Genomic DNA, 24246 nt, shown 5'->3' with positions numbered 1-24246 from the left:
TACTGCAACAATCGAAGCAAAACACAAGTAAAAAGGCGTTAAGTTCGGCCGGGCCGAACTTTGGATACCCACCACCTCGGGTATATATATAAACCACCTTTCATCAAAATTCGGTGAAACTTTCATACCTTATGCCCCATATCAGTTATTGGACCGATTTGGACCAAATACTAATAAGTACAGTAGCTATATCTAAAAATAAACCGATCTGAACCATATTCGACACGGATGTCGTAAGCCTATCATAAGTCACTGTGTCAAATTTCAGTGAAATCGGACAATAAATGCCTCTTTTATGGGCCCAAAACCTTAAATTGAGAGATCGGTCTATATGGCAGCTATATCCAAAACTGAACCGATCGGAGCAAAATTGAAAAAGGACGTCGAAGAGCCTAACTAAACTCACTGTCTCAAATTTCAGCGACATCGGACAATAAATGCGTCTTTTATGGCCCCAAAACCTAAATCCTAGATATCGGTCTATATGGCAGCTATATCCAAATCTGGACCGATCTGGGCCAAATTGGCGAAGGATGTCGATGGTCCTAACACAATTCACTGTCCCGAATTTCAGCAAAATCGGATAATAAATGTGGCTTTTGTAGGCCTAAGACCCTAAATCGGAGGATCGGTCTATATGGCAGCTATATCCAAATCTGGACCGATCTGAGCCAAATTGACGAAGGATGTCGAAGGGCCTAACACAACTCACTGTCCAAAATTTCAGCGATATCGGATAATAAATGTGGCTTTTATGGGCCTTAGACCCTAAATCGGAGGATCGGTCTATATGGCAGCTATATCCAAATCTGAACCGATCTGAGCCAAATTGACGAAGGATGTCGAAGGGCCCAACGCAACTCACTGTCCCAAATTTCAGCAAAATCGGATAATAAATGTGGCTTTTATGGGCCTAAGACCCTTAATCGGCGGATCGGTCTATATGAGGGCTATATGAAGATATAGTCCGATATAGCCCATCTTCGAACTTAACCTTCTTATGGACTAAAAAAGAATCTGTGCAAAGTTTCAGCTCAATATCTCTCTTTTTTAAGACTGTAGCGTGATTTCAACAGACAGACGGACAGACGGACGGACATGTCTAGATCGTCTTAGATTTTTACGCTGATCAAGAATATATATACTTTATAGGGTCGGAAATGGATATTCCGATGTGTTGCAAACGGAATGACAAAATGAATATACCCCCATCCTTCGGTGGTGGGTATAGTAAGTAAAAGCGTGTTAAGTTCGGTCGTGCTAAATTTTGGGAACCCACCACCGTGGGTTCCGCTAAAAATTTATAGAAACTAAATTTAGTTGACGGACATTATTTTATTCAACATACAAAACTTCTGTCAAACCAGCAAAAATAAAAGCTCCTAAGAACCGAACAAGGATAATAAAGAGACCGGTTTATATGGGAGCTATATGCGGTTATAGAATGACTCGGCAAAGTTGTTGGAAGTCTTAATAGAACACCGTATGCAAAATTTAAGCCAAATGGGACAAAAGTTGCGGCTTGTAAGGGCTCAAGAAGTCAAATTGGTAGATCGGCGTAGATGGGAACTATATCAGGTTATAGGCCGACTTGAACCGTACATGACACAGTTGTTGAAAATCATAACAGAACACAATATTGCAAAATGTCAATCAAATCGGACAAAAATTGCAGCTTGTAAGGGCTCAAGAACTCAAATCGGGAGATCGGTTTATATGGGAGCTATATCAGACTATGGGAGCTATAGCAGATTATGAACCGTCCATCTGCTAAAATTACGATAGCTGTCGAACGCGTTAAGCTAACCGTTTGAAGTTTTGCACAGACACTTTTAATTGATGTAGGTCAATTTGACTTCTTGAACCCCTGGAAGCCACAATTTTTGTCCGATTTGGCTAAAATTTTGCACAAAGTGTTCAGTTATGACTTCCAATTTGGAACAAAGACTTGAGCTATGACTTCCAACATCCATACCAAGTATGATCTGAATCGGTCTATAAACAGATATAGCCCCCATGTAAACCGATCCATGGATTTGACTTCTTGAGCCCTTAGAAGCCTCAATTTTCATCTGATTTGGCTGAAATTTGGTCCAAAAACATATCTTATGACTTATAACATCAGTGTTAAGTTTCATCCGAATCGGCCAATATGGTGATATAGGCCCCCGAAGTACCGATATCCCGTTACGACTTCTTGAGACCGCAATAATTCAAATACAAACTCAGTTAATAAGGGTAAATTTTTAGCGGAATCCATGTTGTTGGGTTGTTCTGTGTTTACAAAAGATTAATGATATCACAAGACAAGCGAGACAAAAAAAATTGCAACTAAAACAAACAATACAATGGCATTGTAAAATGTGACTATCGGCGCTCATTGGATACGCTGGCTTTTTGATACGACTAATCCATGTTTAGAGATTGGTTTCTACCAGGTAAATACCCAACGCTTAGGTATTTATTGGGTAAATACCCAAGCGTTTTTGGGTATTTATAATTTTGCAGATATGTCAGGTATAAAAAAAATTTTCCAAATATTTTTTGATGATTTCGTATTCTTTGTATATAAATCTGAACTTCTGATCTCATAAAATCGAATTTTAGTTATATATAGCCGCTATATAGACCGATCTCCAGACTTAAAGTCTTGAGACAATAAATTGGTAAATTTTCATCCGATTTCGATGAAATTTGAAATAGTGAGTGCTGGTAGACCCCTATCCATTTCTTTGAAGTACGGTTCAGATCTGACTATATTTGGATATATCTGCCCTATAGACCGACCACTCGACCACCCGATCTCCCGATATATGGTATAGAGGCCATAAAGATCAATTTATTACTCGAATTCGATCAAATTTGGCACAGTGTGTTATGGTAAACCCCTACCCATTTCTGTCAAACCTGGCACAGATCGGACCATATTTGGATATAGCTGCCATACATACCGATCTCCCGATATAGTGTAATGAGCCTATAAAAGGAGAATTCTTCATCCTATTTCGATTAACTTTTGTCACAGCGAGTTATGGTATCCCTCTAAACATTTTTGTTAAATATCGTCCAGATCGGACCATATTTGGATATAGCTGCCATATAATATATAGTGTAATGAGCCTATAAAAGGAGCATTCTTCATCCTATTTCGATTAAATTTAGCACAGCGAGTTATGGTATCCCTCTAAACATTTTTGTTAAATATCGTCCAGATCGGACCATATTTGGATATAGCTGCCATATAGACCGATCTCTCGATATAAAGAAGCATTTTTCATCCGATTTTGATGAAATTTGAAACAGTGCGATTTGATAGACCTCTACACTTGTTTGTTGAATATCGTGCAGATCGGACCATAGTTGGATATAGCCGTATAATATAAACCGATCTCCCGATATAGAGTATTGTATAGAATATTTTGTAGAGCATCTGGTAAAACTTGCAAATTTTGCACTAAGGAGCAGGGGCAAACTTCTCACATATCAATGAGAAGGTGCCTCCTTTTTATAGCTGAGTCCGAACGGCGTGGCGCAGTTCGATACCTCTTTGGAGAGAAGTTTTACATGGCATAGTATCTCACAAATGTTGCTAGCATTAGGAGGGGAAAACCACCGCTGAAAATTTTTGGTTATGGTCTCGCCAGGATTCGAACCCAGGCGTTCAGCGTTATAGGTGCACATGATAACCTCTGCGCTACGGTGGCCTCCACATTCAAACGGGTTAAGAGGGGTGCCAAAACGCACTGTTTCAAATTTCATCAAAATCGGATGAAACATGCTTCATACTCTTTATCGGGAGATCGGTCCATATGACAGCTATATCTAGCTATATATTCAATCAATAGTTCTAGAGGTTTCAAATTTCATTCAAAACGCACTGTTTTAAATTTCATCAAAATCGGATGAGAAATGCTCCTTTTATGGGCTTCATACTCTATATCGGAAGATCGGTCTATATAACAGATATATTCAAATATGGTTCGATCTGAGCGATGTTCGACACAAAGATGTAGAGGTTTATTAAAACTTACTGTTTCAAATTTTATTAAAATCGGATGAAAAATGCTCCTTTTATGGGCTCAATACTCTATATGGGGAGATCGGTCTATGTGGCAGCTATATCAAAATATGGTCCGATCTGGGCGATATTCAACAAAAATGTAGAGAGACCCGTTGTGCCAAATTTCATCGAAATAGGAAGAAAAATGCTCCTTTTATAGGCTCATTACACTATATCTGGAGATCGGTATATACGGCAGCTGTGGCCAAATATGGTCCGATCTGTACCACATTTGACAGGAAAGGATAGGGGCCTACCAGAACATACTGTGCCAAATTTCATCGAATTCGGGTAATAAATGAATCTTTTATGGCCTCAATACCCTATATCGGGAGATCAGGTGGTCGGTCTATAGGGCAGCTATATCCAAATATAGTCCGATCTGAACCGCACTTCACAGAAATGGAAAGGGGTCTACCAGCATTCACTTATCAAATTTCATCGAAATCGGATTAAAAATGACCAACTTATTGCCTCAAGACTTTAGGTCTAAAGATCGGTCTATATAGCGGCTATATATAACTAAAATTCGATTTTATGAGATCAGAAGTTCAGTTTTATATACAAAGAATACGAAATCATCAAAAATTTTTTGGAAAAGATATCTGCAAAATTATACATACTTAGCTTTTGGGTATAAATGGGCAAATACCCGGGTATTTACCCAATTTACCGGATAAATACCTTATGGGAATTTACCCATCGCCCATCTCTACCCATGGTGAGATGTTGATTGTACAGAAGTAAAGAAAAGAGGGGAAGTTTTGAGACAAGACTCCAAATTCACCCTTTCTGGTTGTCAGGCCATAGAGATATCGTACACCCAGAAAAAAGTTGATACCAAACATGCTCATTTCAGTACCATTCGGTATTGATAGTAAAGCAACACCGTATGATACGAAAATAATAGCGGATGGTATGGATGAATCATAAAATGATTAGTACCGTTTGCTACTAGCCTTACTACCGAACTGGCATTGGTTTTAGTGCCAATCTGTTATTGGTTTTATCACCAGACCGTTATTGGTTATAGTACCAAACCGTTATTGATTATTCCACCCTCTAATGAACCAAAAAAAAACCATTGAAGATAATTTTAATCTAATTTTATTTCGATTATTTATGTAAACAATTACAAAAAGTAATGTTACACCGTGTCCAACCTCAATTCTTTGTATTCAGCAATTGATACCATATCCATCGATTGCCAGAAGTTGTTTTCATATGAATACACCAACACATCATGGTTTTCCATACAATGGATTATCATGTTTTTGATTTAGAATGTCCTCAGAATTTTTACAATTTCCATTTTCACCGCTTTCGAACAGGTTTTTATGCACTCAAATTGTAAACCATTTTATTCGTTTTATTTATTTTATTTTGGTATTGAATTGATACCAAATGGTATTAAAAATCTTTGCCAATGACGCGAACAAAATAATACCAGGCGGTATTGGCAAAGTAACGTCATTTTTCTATTAGTGTGGGGAAATGGAGACTAGAAGAGTTGCAAGTAAGGCAACTACCTTACACTTCACTGGCGGTCTAGAGTTTGGGTTTTGAGTTTTTCTACAGTTATACATCCCCTAATGGGTTAAGGATTTAAACATTACATTTATTTCATCATAGTGGAACTGCACAAACAAGCATTTAGTTGTGTTTGAGTATGCTTTAAATTACAATTGAGAAAGCCCGCACCTGTGGGACATCTTCCATCTATCGTCTTATGCTCATGTAATTGTAAACGGTTTTTTAAATACCACATTTAAAAGTTGGATTTTAATCTGAGCGTGCGTAGTTGGTGTGCCCATTTTGTTCTAAGCGGAAAATGTAAAAATCCAAAGCCATGGAAGAGAACTTTTTATACCCACCACCGAAGAATGGGGGTATATTCATTTTGTCATTCCGTTTGCAACACATCGAAATATCCATTTCCGTCCTATAAAGTATATATATTCTTGATCAGCGTAAAAATCTAAGACGATCTAGACATGTCCGTCCGTCTGTCGGTTGAAATCACGCTACAGTCTTTAAAAATAGAGATATTGAGCTGAAATTTTGCACAGGTTCTTTTTTCGTCCATAAGCAGGTTAAGTTCGAAGATGGGCAATATCGGACTATATCTTCATATAGCCCCCATATAAACCGATCCGCCGATTTAGGGTCTTAGGCCCATAAAAGCCACATTTATTATCCGATTTTGCTGAAATTTGGGACAGTGAGTTGTGTTAGGCTCCTCAATATCCTTCGTCAATATGGTTCAGATCGGTCCAGATTTGGATATAGCTGCCATATAGACCGATCCTCCGATTTAGGGTCTTAAACCCATAAAATCCACATTTACTCTCCGATTTTGCTGAATTTTGGGACAGTGAGTTGTGTTAGGCCCCTCGACACCCTTCGTCAATTTGGCTCTGATCGGTTCAGATTTGGATATAGCTGCCATATAGACCGATCCTCCGATTTAGGGTCTTAGGCCCATAAAAGCCACATTTATTTTCCGATTTTGATGAAATTCGGGACAGTGAGTTGTGTTACGCCCCTCAATATCCTTCGTCAATTTGGTTCAGATCGGTACAGATTTGGATATAGCTGCCATATAGATCGATCCTCCGATTTAGGGTCTTAGGCCCATAAAAGCCAAATTTATTATCCGATTTTGCTGAAATTCGGGACAGTGAGTTGTGTTAGGCTCTTGGACATCTTTCTTCAATTTGGTCCAGATCGGTTCAGATTTGGATATAGCTGCCATATAGACCGATCCTCCGATTTAGGGTCTTAGGCCCATAAAAGCCACATTTATTATCCGATTTTGCTGAAATTTGGGACAGTGAGTTGTGTAAGGCCCTTCGACACCCTTCGTCAATTTGGCCCAGATCGGTTCAGATTTGGATATAGCTGCCATATAGACCGATCCTCAGATTTAGGGTCTTAGGTCCATGAAAGCCACGTTTATTATCCGATTTTGCTGAAATTTGGGACAGTAAATTGTGTTAGGCCCTTTGATATCCCTCATCAATTTGGCGCAGATCGGACCAATTTTGGATATAGCTGCCATATAGACCGATCTCTCGATTTCAGGTTTTGGGCCCATAAAATGCTCATTTATTGTCCGATGTCGCCGAAATTTGAAACAGTGAGTTAAGTTAAGCCCCTCGACATAATCCTGCAATATGGTACAGATCGGTTAAGATTTCGATATAGCTGTCATATAGACCGATCTCTCTTTTTGAGGTTTTGGGCCCATAAAAGGTGCATTTATCCTCCGATGTCGCCGAAATTCAGGTATACAATTTTCACCGGATTTTGATGAAAGGTGGTTTACGTATATTCCCGAGGTGGTGGGTATCCAAAGTTCGGCCCGGCCGAACTTAACGCCTTTTTACTTGTTGAGATTCATTTTTTGCTGGCGTTCTTCTTCGATTCCATACTTCAATGCAAACAGGTTTAATTGCCAAGGGAAAGGAATTTTTTTGTGGCTTAGATGATTTTTTGTTTGTTTCGTTTTCATCTCAAATGTTACGCGATTTCATAACAAACGAGTACCGGTAATTTTTGTTTATTTAATGACATGAATTAAAACGCAGGCTATAAATAATAATAAGACAGTTTGTTGGTTGAATCTATAAAAAAACCGAAAGTTATTTGTTTTTCTTATTTTGTACAGAGGATTTTGTTTATTTTCGATTATGATTTATGGTTTTTTGTAAAGTGATGTGTTTGAGTGTTCTAAGAGATAGTTTTTTCCTATGAAAGTTGAAAAAGTGAAACACTCAAGCAAAAATGTCAGTATATTTGAAAAGGAGGGTGAATAAATAGGATTTATTTCACAAGAAAGAGGATTTTTGTATGTTCTTACAACTTTTAGTCTATCAGCATGTTTTCCGATGAGTCAGTGATCTGTCATGACGAACACACAAACATTTCATACTATAGATCTGACTGCGTATTGACCAGTAGGTGCAATTCTGAAGGGTGTGCAATTTGCAACCTGTGCATGATATGTGGCTTAAGCCCCGAACTGATGCCAATGGCCCTCTTATAGTTGCATAGGACAAGAGTTGGCGTTTTCCAAAATGTCGGACATGAAGTTCAAATTTTTGTCCATCAAAATACCCAGGTTTTTTTGGACTTTCATTGAATGCATCATTTTCTCCTCCTAAGGAGACAGGTTCCGTCACCAATGACTTTTACCTATTGCTAAAAAAACAAGTTCTGTCTTGGACAGGTTATTAATTGCACAAGTTTCGGCAGCACATATTGCTTTGAGCCTATTAAATGTTGACAACTTCCCCCTCGGCGTGGGATTTTTCAAGAACTATAGGAAAGATTTTCAAAAGAAAAAAAAAAACACATACACATAAAATTCAGAAAAACGGTCCATAAAATTTAATGTTTGAAGATTATTTCATGCAAATGTTGACCGTGACTGCGGCACAAATGGTCCATCCGCTTAGTCCAATTTTGGTATACTCTTTCCAACATTTCGGCTTCAATGTTGTCTTTCAATGCGCCAATTGTAGCGGGCTTGACTGTATACACATGAGCTTTAACATAGACCCACAATAAATAGTCAAAAAGCGGTAAATCGTACGATCTAAGCGCCCAATGGACCGGTCTCAAAAATGAAATAAAATGTTCACGGAACTCGCCCCTCAATAAGTCCATTGTTACGCGTGCTGTGTGGCATGCGGCACCGTCTGGTTGAAACCACATGTCATGCAAGTCATGCTCTTGCATTTTGGGCAAAAAAGGTTGGATATCATCTCACGATAGCGCTCACCATTCACAGTTTCGTTACGTTTCGCATCATTTTTGAAGAAGTATGTACCAATGCCGCCACCAGCTCATAAACCGCACCAAACTATGACATGCATTGGTAGCTTTGTAATGCTTCTGGCTGATATTCACTAGAAAATCGAAAACTCTACTTATTTACGTATCCATTGAGCCAAAAATGGGAAAATGAGAAAAATGGAAGAAGCGTCCGATGAACTTAACAGACCACGCATTTTGATAATATAATTCAATAATTTGCAAGCATTGTTCGTTTTTAAGACGATTCGTGGTTAAATTATAGACCAAACTGAAGATGTTTGACAGTGAATCAAAACACGAATCGTGCCTAAGCTGTTTAAACCAGTATTGCCAAAAAGATAATAGCTAAAGAATCATCCCTTTATTCTTCTACGTCTTGACATTTTAAGTCGATTTACCCCTGTCCGTCCGTCTGTCCATCCATCTGTCCGTCTGTCTGTCGAAAGCACGCTAACTTTTGAAACAATAAAGTAAGGCGCTTGAAATTTTGCACAAATACTTTCTATTAGTGTAGGTCGGTTGGCATTGTAAATGTGCCATATCGGTCCACGTTTTGGTATAGCTGCCATATAAACCCATCTCGGGTCTTGATTTCTTGTGTCTCTAAAGGGCGCAATTGTTATCCGATTTGGCAGAAATTTCACATGAGGTGCTTTGTTTTCACTTTCCAAGAATGGCTAAAATCGGTTCATAACCTGATATAGCTGCCATAGAAACCGATCTTGGATCTTGACTCTTTAGATTGCGCAATTATTTTGGTATGACTTGCAATTCATAACCTGATATAGCTGCTGGTTTTGGGTCTGGTGGCATCATTGGACCGTACTTCTTCGAAGATGATGCGAATCGTAACGTAACTGTGAACGGTGAGCGCAACCGTGAGGTGATATCGACCTTTTTTTGGCCCACAATGCAATAGCTTGCCTTGCATGAGATGCGGTTTCAACAAGACGGTGCCATATGCTACACAGAACGCGTAATAATGAACTTATTGAGAAGCGAGTTCGGTGAACATTTTATTTCACGTTCGGGACCGGTCAATTGGCCGCTTTGATCAACGACTTTAGACTATCATTTGTGGGGATATGTTAAAGCTCATGTCTATACAGACAAGCCCGCTTCAATTGACGCATTGGAAGACAACATTGAATCATTTATTCGTGAGATAGCGGCCGAAATGTTGGAAAGACTATACCAAAATTGGACTAAGCGAGGCGCAGTCACGGCCAACATTTGTATGAAATAAACTTCAAACGTTAAATTATATGGACCATACTATCAATTCAAATAAAGATTTCATTAATTTTTCTGAATTTTATAAAAAAAACTCTCCTATAGCTCTAAAAAAATCACCCTTTATTTATCCGATATATATTGGGTACCCACCACGGGTATCCAAAGTTCGGCCCTGCCAAACTTAATGGCCTTTTACTTGTTCCTCGTAACTACTGAACATAACTCGTGATCAGGTTCTCTGCCAATCATGGTACTTGTGGTCGGAGGCTTGGCCTCAAAGTTCTTTCTGGAGTTCCTATGAATCGGTTTGTTGGTAGGTGACAACTTCAGATTCCATGGCAAGTATGTAGCTATGCAGGACAAATTTCAGTTGCCTGAGGTCGAAATACTCGGCCACAGGACCTTTCCCACTCTGCATCTCAGAGCACCACCACACGCCTCATTCTGGATATTATCGTAGGATATCTCCTCGGACCATAAATGCGCTATTAACAGCCCGAACAAAATTTGTAGGGCCGAGGCGGCCAACCTAGAAGGCCCACTAATGGACCCTGGGACTTCTAGGGCCTGAAATTTATATATCTATAATCACCACTTACAAGTATGCAAACATAGTTATCGTAACGTAACGTAATTTTTATTTTACTTTAATTATTATCATTTCTTATTGAAAATCTAAACGATTAATTCTTTTGTTTCTTAGTATTTTAAAATTGTTTACTTAATATTCGGCAAAGTGGTGCACCTATCAAAAAATATCGCTTAAATATAAATTTAAACCCAACCAGTTTGTGCGTTGAGAAAAAGGCCCATCATTTCTCTTGAAATCTCCTCAGTAATTGTCATCGCAAAAACAACCATCGCTGGAGTTCTCAGTGATCCAATCTATGTATTTCGTTACCCGAGTATAAACACCGGGGTAATCGGGCCGGGCACAACCATTGCCCCAGGAAACAATGCCGATTTGTTCGTAACGTTTATCATCTGGCCTTAGACGCACCAAAGGGCCACCAGAATCACCTTGACAGCTGTCACGTTCGCCGGTACCCGGATAACCGGCACACATCATATTTTTCGTAATCATTTTCTGCGTATAATTGGTCTGGGCCACACAGGTCTCATTCTCCAAAACGGGGACTTCCACTTCCTGCAGCAAACATGAGGGTTTTCCATCCTCTTTCAAGGTGCCCCACCCAGTGGCAATACCCTTGGTGCCCACAAACAGATCATTTCTTTCCTCGGGGCGGGGCAAGCATATGGGTCTTATGAAACTTGTTATGGGTACACGATCATTTAAACGCAACAAGGCAATGTCATTGTCGAAATTCGAGAAACTAAATTTCTGGGTAAAGGCACGCAACACAAATCTAGTCTCTGGCCTTTCCTTGTCATTGCAACGGTCATGCTCTCCAAATGTGACCTTGATCATGAACCACATAAAACCTTTGACACAATGGGCCGCAGTTAGCACATAGCGATCATTGATGAGGGTGCCGCCACAATAGAAACGATTAAAATAACTCAAACGGGCCATCCATGGATATTCGCTGACGCCTGTGGTGGTGCCGCCAACAATGCGCGATTCGTCGTTGCGTTCACCGCATCTGCAAATGAATGAGAAGTGAAAGATTTAAAACAGGCGGCAAGAGTAGGCAGGCGCATTCAATTTTTTTGTTATGAGTGAAAGAGTGTTGGAGACACACATTTTGGAAGCAAACAAATTATAGAGATACTCTTAATTAAATATTTATGTAAACAAGTTTATGATGTTGGCGATATTTTGTTTGGTATCTGGTGCGGTGATTAATGGAAATACAGAAATACACCAAAAAACAGATAGCTATCGAGAAATGCGTTATACAAAAAAACCAGTTCTATTATAGTAAAATTTCAAAGAAGACAAGTAAAGTAAGTAAGTAAGTATGTTGGGCGGTGCCGATTACATTATACCCTACATTGGACGATATCATTACGAATATGGATGCTGTATCCAATTCTGGCTCGAATTTGTTCGACAGAGGTATTTCAAAGGGCAATAAGGCAAATCGGATCGAATTTTGAGCAAATCCTTGCAAAATTGTTACAACTGCAGGTCTATTCTGATGTTTGAGTATAAATCGTGATGATGTATATATATGGAAGCTATATTCAAAGCTGAACCGATTTTCAACCAAACATCAAATTTACTAGAAATATAACCAAATTATTGCAATATCACTCAAAATCGGTCGAATATATATGGGAGCTATACATAAATCTGAACCGATTTCAACCAAACTTCGTACACTCATTGAAAATCGGTAGAAAATACATTGAGCTAAATTTTGAGCAGATCAGCTGATAAGTACGTTTGCAAAGGCTGTAAAACATCCCCTACGGGAAATGGTACAGGTCCCAAACTTGTCCTGGGATAGGTCTTCTGGTGATAGGGACCGGTCCCAGTTCTCGTCCCTTTACATGGAAAAAACCTATCACTTTGACGAATTGCCACCATTCTAACACCGTAGTAATTATAAATTATGACAATTGAAACTTTTCATTCTCTGTAGGATGTGTCCTGTGACAGGTAACTAATTCTCCAGTTTAAGACCGCTATATTTGGGACAATTGACTACACATTACCCGTGCGGTGTATATGGGGGCTACATCTGAACCGATTTTTATGAAATTCACTCATGGTTCAAAGACTGTTAAGAAAATTCTGTATGTAATATTTCGTGGAGATCGTTTGACAAACACAATATTGCAAAATGAGTCAAAATCGGACAAAAAAAAAATATATGGGAGCTTTATCTAAATCTGAATCGTTTTTTTACCCTCCACCATAGGATGGGGGTATACTAACATCATCATTCCGTATGTAACACATCGAAATATTGTACAATATATATATTGGTAAGTAAAAGTAATTTTTTAAAAGAAAGTAAATGCATTTTTAATAAAACTTGGAATGAACTTTAATCAAAAATACTTTTTTTACACTTTTTTTTTTCTAAAGCTAAAAGTAACAGCTGATAACTGACAGAAGAAAGAATGCAATTACAGAGTAACAAGCTGTGAAAAAATTTGTTAACGCCGACTACATGAAAAATCCGCAATTACTTTTTGGGCAACCCAATATATTCTTGATAGCCATGACATTTTAAGTGGATCTAACCATGTCCCTCCGCCCGTCTGTGGAAAGCACGCTACCTTTCGAAGGAGTTAACCTAGGAACTTGAAATTTTGTACAAATACCTCTTATTATTGTAGGTCAGTTGGGATTATTAATGGGCCATATCGGTGCATATTTAGATATAGCTCCCATATAAACTGTTCTCTTTATTTTTTTTCTTGAGCCTCTAGAGGGCGTAATTCTTAGCCGATTTGGCTGAAATTTTTTCACGCTGACTTTTTCTTTGCCTTCTAACACACGTGCCAAATATGGTCTGCATCGTTCTATAATCTGATATAGCTCCCATATAAACCGATCTCCTGATTATACTTCTTGAGCTTCTAAAGGGCGCAATACTTATTCGAATCGGTTTAAATTTTGCACAGTGAAATTTTTTGGCCTCCAATTTGTGCTAAATATGGTCTGAATCGGTCCATAACCTCATTAGGTCCCATATAAAACGATCTCGCGACCTCTTTATCCCGTAGAGGGCGTAATTCTTATCCGATTTGGCTGATATTTTGCACAGTGACGTTTTCTATGACATCTAACATAAGTGTCAAATATGGTCAGAATCGATTTTTAATCTTATTTAGCTCCCATATAAACCGATCTTCCGATTTTACTTCGTGAGCCTCTAGAGAACATAAATCTTATTCGATTTGGTTGAAATTTTGCATCGTGAGTTTTTCTATGACTTGTTACATACGTGCCATATAAACCCGATTATACTTCTTGAGTCTGCAGAGGGCGTAATTCTTATCCGTTTTTGCACAATGCCACCTACTATGGTCTCCAACATCCAAGACAAGTATAGCCTGAAACGGTTCATAACCTAATACAGCTCCAATAGCATAGCAATTCTTATTCATGATCCTTTGTTTGTTTATAAAAAGATATAGGACTATCCTTGGTGGAGGGTATATAAGATTCGGCCCGGCCGAACTAAGCACGTTTTTACTTGTTTTAAATTTTTTCCCATTTTAATAGACTTCGTCTATATTCCAAAAATTAAGTCTGTGCAAATATTCAAGATGATCGGATGTAAATAATGGCCTGTACTTTTATTACAATTTAATATTTAGACAGACGGACAGACAGGCAGACATAGCTAGATCGTCTGAGAAAGTGATTCTGAGTCGAACCGTATACTTATCAATGGGTCACTTCCTTCTTGATGTTACAAACTAATGCACTTTTGCCACTGTATAGGGTTTTCCAATAGGGACTTGACAACTTTGAATTTAATTTGTGAATTCACTCTTACACTAATCATCGAACTGTCACTGTCAATTTATTCGATAAACTCAACTGCAAATCATTCAAATTTGCAACCGAAATTTGGATTCGTTGACAGATATATAAAGAGCGTAAACTCCAATTTCGACGAAGCTCATTTTTGGCTAAATGGGTTAGGTGAAAATCCAGATGTGTTTCATGAATCAACACTTCACCCACAAAAAGTACCTGTTTGGTGCGGTTTGCATGCCGGCGGAGTCATTGGGCCATATTTCTTCGTCGACGATGCCAATCGTCACGTTACAATGATCGGACAAAGTTGGACGACATGTAGTTTTAACAGAATGGTGCCACATGTTACACATCACACGTAACAATGGATTTATTGAAGATTAAGTTTGATGAGCGTGTTATCTCAAGAAATGACGCAGTCGATTGGCTGGCTCGTTTGTGCAATTATATGCCTCCAAACTAGGTCAAAAAGCAAAGATTTTACGGGAACCGAGTCATCGAAAATTGGGTCCAACGTATTGACAGTTGCAGAAGTGCCCGCGGTGGCCATATAAAGGAATTCGAGTTCCATTCATAAATGTTTGATTGCACTTAAGTTTGCGTGTTATTTAAAAAAAGTTATCAATTTATTATTGGAAAACCTAATATAAGGATTGTCCTCAAACTTTGAATGGCCCCAAATAATGAATGTATGCAAATACTGTATCTCCCAAATTTAGCATGTTTTGAAAAACTTCATGTCCCCAAACATTCAATATCCCCAAATATTCAATGTCCTCAAATACTGCATGTCCCCAAATACTGCATGACCCCAAAAACTATATGCATGTCCTCAAACACCGCATATCCCCAAATTTTTTAGGTTCCGAAACATTGTATATTTCTTTGTTAGCAAACAGTGCACGTTCCCAAACAATTCATTTCTGAAACATTGCATTTCCCCAAACATTCAATGTCCCCTTACACTTCGTGTCCCCAAACATTGCACTTACCCAAACATTGCGTGTCCATAAATACTATATGATTCCTAGCAATGCCTGTTTCTAAGTACCATGTTTCTAAAAATTGCATATTTGCAAATACTGCATGTTCCAAGAACATTGCATGTCCCCTAACATTGCATGTCACCAAACATTGCATGTCCCCAAACATTACGTGTCCCCAAACATTTCATGTCTCCTAACATTACATGTCGCCAAACATTGCATGTATTCAAACATTGCATGTATTCAAACATTGCATGTATCCAAAAATTGCATGTATCCAAACATTGCATGTATCCAAACATTGTATATATCCAAACATTGCATGTATCCAAACATTGCATGATCCCAAAAACTGATCTCCCTAAACATTGCATGATCCCAAACATTGCACTTCCCCAGATATTGCTTGTCCCAAACATTCCATTTCTCAAACATTGCATGTTCCCAAACACTATATCTGTGGAAATAGGATTAACCCTCATTACAAATTTTAGAAGCGGTCAAAAAAATTCATTTAAACAAATGTTAATATAAAGACAACATTACTATCTTTCTTTTAACATTTTACAAAATTTATAAATAAAAAGTTTTGTAGGCTATTTTAAGTGTTTTTGTGGCGGTATGACAAAACCCCCAAACTCACTTATATGTCCCCAAATACGTTTTACATCGCATGTTCCCAAACATTTTATGCTTCTAAAGATTGCGCCTCCAGGAACACAATATGTCTTAAAAAGTAAAAAGTTGCTAAGTTCGGCCGGGCCGAATCTCGGGTACCCACCATCATAGATTCTGTTGAAGAATTGCTTATATTAATTCAGTTCGTGTTTGAATTATTTTACAATAATTGCATTGGAAATTGGTTGCGGTAGTAGTAGACAAGTAGTGATTTCCGGGAATCTCTTTTTAAGGAACCTATATCAGTATATAGAACGATTCAGATCATAATTGGCACGGACGCTGGAGGCCATAGCAGAAGTTTCTGTGTGGAATTTCAGCCAAATCAGGTGAAAATTGAGTTCACTAGTATCAGTATACGAGTATGGACCGATTCGGATCATACTAGGCATAAATGTTGAAAGTCATAGCAGAAGTCTTTTTGCCAAATTTCCATATTAGATGAAAGTTGAGGCTTCTAGGTGTTCAAGAATTCACATCCGGAAATCGGTTTATATGGGAAGTTTACCAGTTTATTGACCGATTCGTATCATATTCGGCAATGGTGTTGGAAGTCGGAACGGAAGTTTGTTTTAGCCAAATCAGATGAAAGCTAAGGCATTTAGGGGCTAATGAATCAAATCCGAGGATCGGTTTGTATGGGGCTATATCTGTTAATAGACTGATTCGGATCACTCTCGGCACTGTCATTGGAAGTCAGAACGGAAGTCCTTGTGCTAATTTCCAGAAAATCGGATGGAAACTAAATCTTCTAGAGACTCTAAGAGTCAAAACTGGGGATCGGTTTGTATGGTAAACTATATCAGTTTATAAGCCGATTCGAATCATATTCGTCACTGACACTGAAAGTCAGAACGGAAATCCTTGCGTTGAACATATACATAAACTATACAATTTATAATTTAAGTAAGTACAATTTAAGTAATTTTGATCTTAAAAGTAATTACCTGCAAAAATCCCAACACATCTAACAAAATTGTATAATGCGTGTATATTTTATAATGCGATTTGACTGTAATTTTGCACGTGGTGTTTTGTTATAGTTTTCAACAACTGTGTCAAGTATGGTTCAAATCGGTTCATGACCTGGTATAGCTGCTATATAAACCGATCTTCTTGTGCTGTTTGAGGGCGCGATTCTCATCCGATTTGGCTGCAATTTTGCATGCGGTGTTTTGTTTTGACTTCCAACAACTGTACTAAGTATGGCGCAAATTGGTACTTAACCTTGTATAGCTGCCATATAAACCGATCTGGGATATTGACTTCTTGAGCCTCTAGAGGGCGCAATTCTCATCCGATTTGGCAGAACTTTTGCTTCTCCCATGATTTTCAGCATACGTGCCCAACATGGTCTGAATAGAACTAGCTTGATAAAACTCCCATATACACCGATCTCCCGATTTTGCTTCTTGAGTCCCTACAAGGCCCAATTCTTATCCAAATGGACTGAAATATTACACAATGACTTCTACAATGTTCAGCATTCAATTCATTTATAGTCCGAATCGGACTATAACTTGTTAAAGCTCCAATAGCATAATAGTTTTTAATTAATTATTCTTTGTTTGCCTAAAAAGAGATACCGCGCAAAGAACTCGAGGATGGTATATAAGATTCGGCCCGGCCGAACTTAGCACGCTCTTACTTGTTTTTACACATATTGTGTTATTACTTTCCTACTCTTACTAGGGCGAAAATGTTTCTGTTATACATAGTTTATGATACTGTACCGTATTCTTGCGTTAATACAGTTATGGCAGTATTCCAAGTTGTCTTTGCCTTTTAAGATAAATGTGTAGATTCTTACGTAAAAAGGCGAAACAAAAATTGTCAATAAGTGTTTCAAAAACTTGTCTATCGTAAATAACCATTCCAAGTAATGTGCTGAGAATACGAACTAGATTTTAGTTTAATAGAGTAGGTAAAAACAAATGGTTGTGGGCCATAAGTAGTTTTTATAAAGAACAAGTAAAAGCGTACTAAGTTCGGCCGGGCCGAATCTTATAAACCCTCCACCATTGATCGCATTTGTCGAGTTCTTTTTCCGGTATCTCTTCTTAGACAAAAAAAAGGATAAAAGAAAAGACTTGCTCTGCTGTTAGAGCGATATCAAGATATGATCCTGTTCGGACCACAATTAAATTAAATGTTGGCGACCTGTGTAAAATGTTACCCAATTCGAATAAGAATTGCGCCCTTTAGAGGATCCGTCGTTCAAAATTTCTCAAAAAGTCAAGATACCAGATCGGTTTATATTGCAGCGATATGAGGTTATGAACCGATTTGAACCTTATTTGACACAGTTGTTGAAAGTCATAATAAAATACGTCACGCAACATTTCATCCAAATCGGATAGAAATTGCGCCCTCTAGAAGCTCAAGAAGTCAAATCCCCATATCTGTTTATATGAAAGCTATATCAGGTTCTTGACCGATTTGAAACATACTTGGCACAGTTGTTGGATACCATGATAAAAAACGTCGTGCAAAGTTTCGTTCCAATCGGATAAGAATTGCGCACTCTAGAGGCTCAAGAAGTCAAGACCCAAGATCGGTTTACATGGCAGCTATATCAGGTTATAGACCGATTTGAACCATACTTGGCACAGTTGTTGAAAGTAAAAATAAAATACGTCATAAAGGATTTCAGCCAAATCGGATTATAATTGCGCCCTCTGAGACTCAAGAAGTCAATACCCAAGATCGGTTTATATGGCAGCTATATCAGGTTATGGACCGATTTGAACCATACTTGGCACAGTTGTTGGATATAATAACAAAACACGTCGTGCAAAGTTTCGTTCCAATCGGATAAGAATTGCGCACTCTAGAGGCTCAAGAAGTCAAGACCCAAGATCGGTTTACATGGCAGCTATATCAGGTTATAGACCGATTTGAACCATACTTGGCACAGTTGTTGGATATCATAACAAAACACGTCGTGCAAAATTTCATTCCAATCGGATAAGAATTGCGCACTTTAGAGGCTCAAGAAGTCAAGACCCAAGATCGTTTTATATGGCAGCTATATCAGGTTATGAACCGACTTGGACCTTATTTGGCACAGTTGTTGAAAGTAAAAATAAAATACGTCATAAAGGATTTCAGCCAAATCGGATTATAATTGCGCCCTCTGAGACTCAAGAAGTCAATACCCAAGATCGGTTTATATGGCAGCTATATCAGGTTATGGACCGATTTGAACCATACTTGGCACAGTTGTTGGATATAATAACAAAACACGTCGTGCAAAATTTCATTCCAATCGGATAAGAATTGCGCCCTCTAGAGGCTCAAGAAGTCAATACCCAAGATCGGTTTATATGGCAGCTATATCAGGTTAAGGACCGATTTGAACCATACTTGGCACAGTTGTTGGATAGCATAACAAAACACTTCGTGCAAAATTTCATTCCATTCGGATAAGAATTGCGCTCTCTAGAGGCTCAAGAAGTCAAGACCCAAGATCGGTTTATATGGCAGCTATATCAAAACATGGACCGATATGGCCCATTTACAATCCCAACCGACCTACACTAATAATAAGTATTTATTATTAGTGTATTAGCAAAATTTCAAGCGGCTAGCTTTACTCGCTCGTAAGTGAGCGTGCTTTCGACAGACAGACAGACGGACGGACGGACATGGCTAGATCGACATAAAATGTCATGACGATCAAGAATATATATACTTTATGGGGTCTTAGACGAATATTTCGAGTAGTTACAAACAGAATGACGAAATAAGTATACCCCCATCCTATGGTGGAGGGTATACAAATTTAATAAGTAAGAACTCTGTACTATTCTGTGGTATATCTAATTAGAATTTCGCTTAATCGTATAAATAAATAAATATATTTATTTGACCTACCCTAACGTTGTTTAAGGGGGAGTGAGTTGAACGGACTATTTCTGGCATATCGAATAGGGGCAGGTGTCAAGCATTGGCAAAGAATGACTAAACAATTTTCCTTAGAATGATTTCTTTCTTTCAAAGCAGCAAGAACATTAAAGAAATACATATACATCTATCGGAAATTTGAAAGGCTTCATCTTAATCTCAAAAGACAAGTTTCGTGATGCTTGATTTTTCTACGAATTTTTTTGCAAGACTAGAAACTTTCTAACACTTTGTGTGTGTCGTCACAAAAAACGTTTTGTTGGCAAAAAATTGACAAGCATAGAACAATATAATTTTATTTTTTAATTATTAGCAAAAGTAAAAAATTGTCATTATATGTGTCACTGACAATCGCAGCAAACCGTTAATGTCAATGGACAATGAAAGCTATAATAATTTAAATCATTATATGGTGTTTTTGTAAAGAAACGACTCTGTTTTGTTATTTTAAATTTCGCTTTTGGTCCATCGTCAGAAAAGTAAATTAACCTTTTAACCTGTTTGTGTATTCGCTGCGGTTTTTCTGTCTCTTATGTTTTGAAATCTTACACAGATGGTGACAGTAGCGGTTGTGGTCTGACAATTCTTATGGATTGTGTTCAAACAAATTATGATGAAAACCAGTTTCGTTTTTAAGATAAGCAAGACGACAAGTTATTAAAATGCTATTAAGTGTGTTTTAAAGGGTACAGGGGTAGTTAATAGCTAATGGAGTGATGAGATTTAAAGATACAATTATAATTTTTTCTATTTAAAGCTAATATTTTTTGGTTATGAACGCCTAGTTTCGAACATGTGGAAAAATGTTATAAAACGTCTTAAATGTCTGATCCACTTTTGAAAAAATGCTATATTATTGTTTGTGAGGCGTATGCTGGTTAAATGTGAACTACAACACAGACCATATGTCCCCAAACAATGTTGGTATGTATGTCCTCAAACAATGAATATCCCAAACACTGCATGTCCTAAACAAAGAGGGTGAGATAATACAAGAGAGGGTTTCTGCTTTGTCTTCCCCGTACCGTAAAATAACATGCGTTAAAGACACAACATTTTCAATGTATTCCAATTGGAATCACATTGAGGGTTGCAACATTTTCGGGTTATTCTGTTTTGATTCGGGCATTCGTTCGAACATTTTTCGTATTTTGCTTTGTTTCTTTGCAACCGAAAGTTGGAATAAAAGGAAAAACGAAATATCGTAAGCAACTCAATCATGTTGTGTCTTTAACTTTTGTCACTGGCCATGCCGTATTTCGCTCTAATGCCAACTCTTTTCCTTTCTCACCCTCTTTGGTCCTAAACACCTTTAAACCATGTTTACATTTGGAGCAAAAGTAGATTTGCGAAGAGATTTCGAAAATCTCATGTTTTGCAACGATGTTGCAAACAAATCTTCTTATTTGAGAAGATTTGCCGCAAATCACCTTCGAAATTCAAATGCGACACTGCGTTTGTATTGAATACCGGTTATTATCTGTATTTTCTACAGTAGTTTTTCTCAACATCTGACAATTATAACATTTTGTTGTTAAATTTAACAAAATTGTTTCACTTATTTAATTGTTGACCACAATAAAGACGCTGTCAAAAACTTTCCTGTTGACAAATACAAATCACTGTATGTCTCTTTACACTGTATGGTCCCAAACATTTTATGTCCCCAAACACTGCATGTCCGCACAACACTTCATGTCCCCAAACATTGTATGACTGCAACAATATATATTTTGTATATGCTCAAACTCTGCATTTTCTCAACCAATGTATGTCCCGAAACATTTTGTGTATATCCTCAAACATTGTATATCTCAAACACTGCATGTGCCCAATAACAACATGTTTCCAACCAGTGTATATCCCCAAACATTGTATGTTCCCAAACATTGCGGTTCCCCAAACACTGTATGTTCTCAAACATAACATGCTTTTAAATATTACATGTCCCCAAACACTACATACCTAAACTTTAAATGTCCCCAAACATTACGTGTTCCCATATGTGACCAAAAACTGTATGTCCCCAAACACTGTATGTCGCGAAACATGAAGTGTTTCTCGAACATTGCCTGTTCCCATACATTGCATGTTCCCGAACATTGCATGTTCCTAAACATTGCAGATTCCCAAACATTGTATGTTCTCAAATATTGCGTCTTCCCAAACATTGCATGTTCCCAAACATTGCATGTTCCCAAACATTGCATGTTCTCAAACATTGCATGTTCCCAAACATTCATGTTCCCAAACATTGCATATTCCCAAACATTGCATGTTACCCAACATTGCATGGTACCAAAAACATTGCATGTTCCCAAACATTGCATGTACCTAAATATTGAATGTTCCCACACATTGCAGGCTCCCAAACAATGCATGTTCCTAAACATTGCATGTTCCCTAACATTGCATGTTCCCAAACATTGTATGTCTACAAATACTGTCCCTAAAGACTGTATGTCTCCAAACACTGCATATCTGCGAACACTGCATGTTCCTAACACTGTATGTCCTCAAACATTAACGTCACCAATCACTATATGTCCCGAAGCATTACATGTCCCCAAGCACTATATGTTCCCAAAAACACATTATGTGCTTACAAACCTTAAATATTCCTTAACTTTACATGTCCTTATACTTTGTATGTCCTCAAACACAGTATGCCTTAAATTTCTGCAATTTCTTAAATGCGGTCCAAAATACAATATGTCCAGGCATGGGTGTGCAAGTCATTACGGAATACTACATCGAATGGTAATTATGCCTACTGTTTAACGTCAAATCGGGGTATCGGCTTATATGTGAGCTATATCTTATCATGCCCGATTTGGCCATTACAATCCCAAATGACCAACATTAGCAAGAAGAATTTGCGAAATTGTTAAGGGAATGACTTTATTTGTTCTATTTGGTAGCGTGCATTTGACAGACAGAGAGCTATATATCTTCTCATGCCCCATTTGGCCAAACTATCTACACCAACATCAATAATTAGAATTTGTGTAAATTTTCACTTTATTTGTTCTGAAGATGGCGTGCATTTGACAGAGGGACAGACATTGGAATATCAACTTAGAATGTTTGGACGATTTGAAAAAATATACCTTTAAAAATCTTAGATCAATATTTTGAGGTGTTAGGTTAGGTAAGGAGGGCAGTCTATTTTCTAAACGGATTTACTTCGAATATTTAGTTACCAAAGAAAATCATATTGAGTAAACCTCCATCCTATGGTGCAGGCTATGAATAGTAACATCTGCTTTATTAATGTTGACGTTATGCACATATTTTTGTAAGCAATCAAAAACATGATGCCAATACTCGTATAACAAATAAAAAGTAAAAGCGTGCTAAGTTCGGCCAGGCCGAAACTTATATACCCTCCACCATGAATTGAATTTTCAAGTTCTTTGCCCAGAATCTATTTAAAGGTGAACTAAATAAGTAAAAAAATTCCATGCTATTGGCTATTGGTCCATTCTTGGTTTGGATGTTGGAGATCATAGTAGAAGTCATTGTGCAAAATGTCACCAAAATAGGATAAGAATTACGGCCTCTATAAGCTCGAGAAGCGTGATCATGAGATCGGTTTATAAGGGAGCTATATATCTGATTGCTTTAAGTCAAAACAAAAGACTGCATGCAAAATTTTTGCCAAATAACAATTACGCACTCTAGAGGCTCACGACATCAAGATCCGAGATCGGTTTATATCGCAGCTATATCAAGTTATGAACCGGTGTTGACCATACTTAGCAAAATCGTTGGGAGTCATAACAAAACACCTCATACCAAATTTCAGCCAAATCGGATAAGATTTGCGCCCTCTAGAGACTCAAGATGTCAAGATCCAAGATCGGTTTATATGGTAGCTATATAAAAACTTGGACCGATATGGCCCATTTAGAATTCCAACCGACCTACACTAATAGGAAGTATTTGTGCAAAATTTCAAGCGCCCAGCTTTACTCTTTCAAAAGTTAGCGTGCTTTCCACAGACAGACAGACGGACACGGCTAGATCGACTTTAAGGTTCAAGGTGATCAAAAATATATATACTTTATGGGGTCTTAGAGCAATATTTCGAGGTGTTACAAACGGAATGACTAGATAAGTATATCCCCATCCTATGGTGAAGGGTATAAAAA

The 24246-nt window shown here is 37.9% G+C and overlaps 2 protein-coding genes across 3 annotated transcripts in view; one reads left to right on the top strand and one right to left on the bottom strand.

The window, feature by feature from the left end:
- LOC106093809 (venom dipeptidyl peptidase 4) overlaps positions 1-24246 on the top strand; it is a 638446-nt gene that overhangs the window by 8018 nt on the left and 606182 nt on the right. The gene's annotated exons all lie outside the window — the stretch shown is intronic.
- LOC106094998 (venom protease) overlaps positions 10818-24246 on the bottom strand; it is a 48661-nt gene continuing 35232 nt past the window's right edge. Inside the window, exon 2 of the mRNA XM_059360851.1 lies at positions 10818-11721. Within this exon, the coding sequence (XP_059216834.1) occupies positions 10950-11721 (772 nt within the window). The 3' untranslated portion in view covers positions 10818-10949. The remainder of the gene's footprint in view (positions 11722-24246) is intronic.

Source organism: Stomoxys calcitrans, chromosome 1 (assembly GCF_963082655.1).
Source record: "Stomoxys calcitrans chromosome 1, idStoCalc2.1, whole genome shotgun sequence".
NCBI lineage: Eukaryota > Metazoa > Arthropoda > Insecta > Diptera > Muscidae > Stomoxys > Stomoxys calcitrans.
The sequence above is the reverse complement of the archived record's forward strand: the minus strand, read 5'-3'. Positions and strand labels throughout refer to the sequence as shown.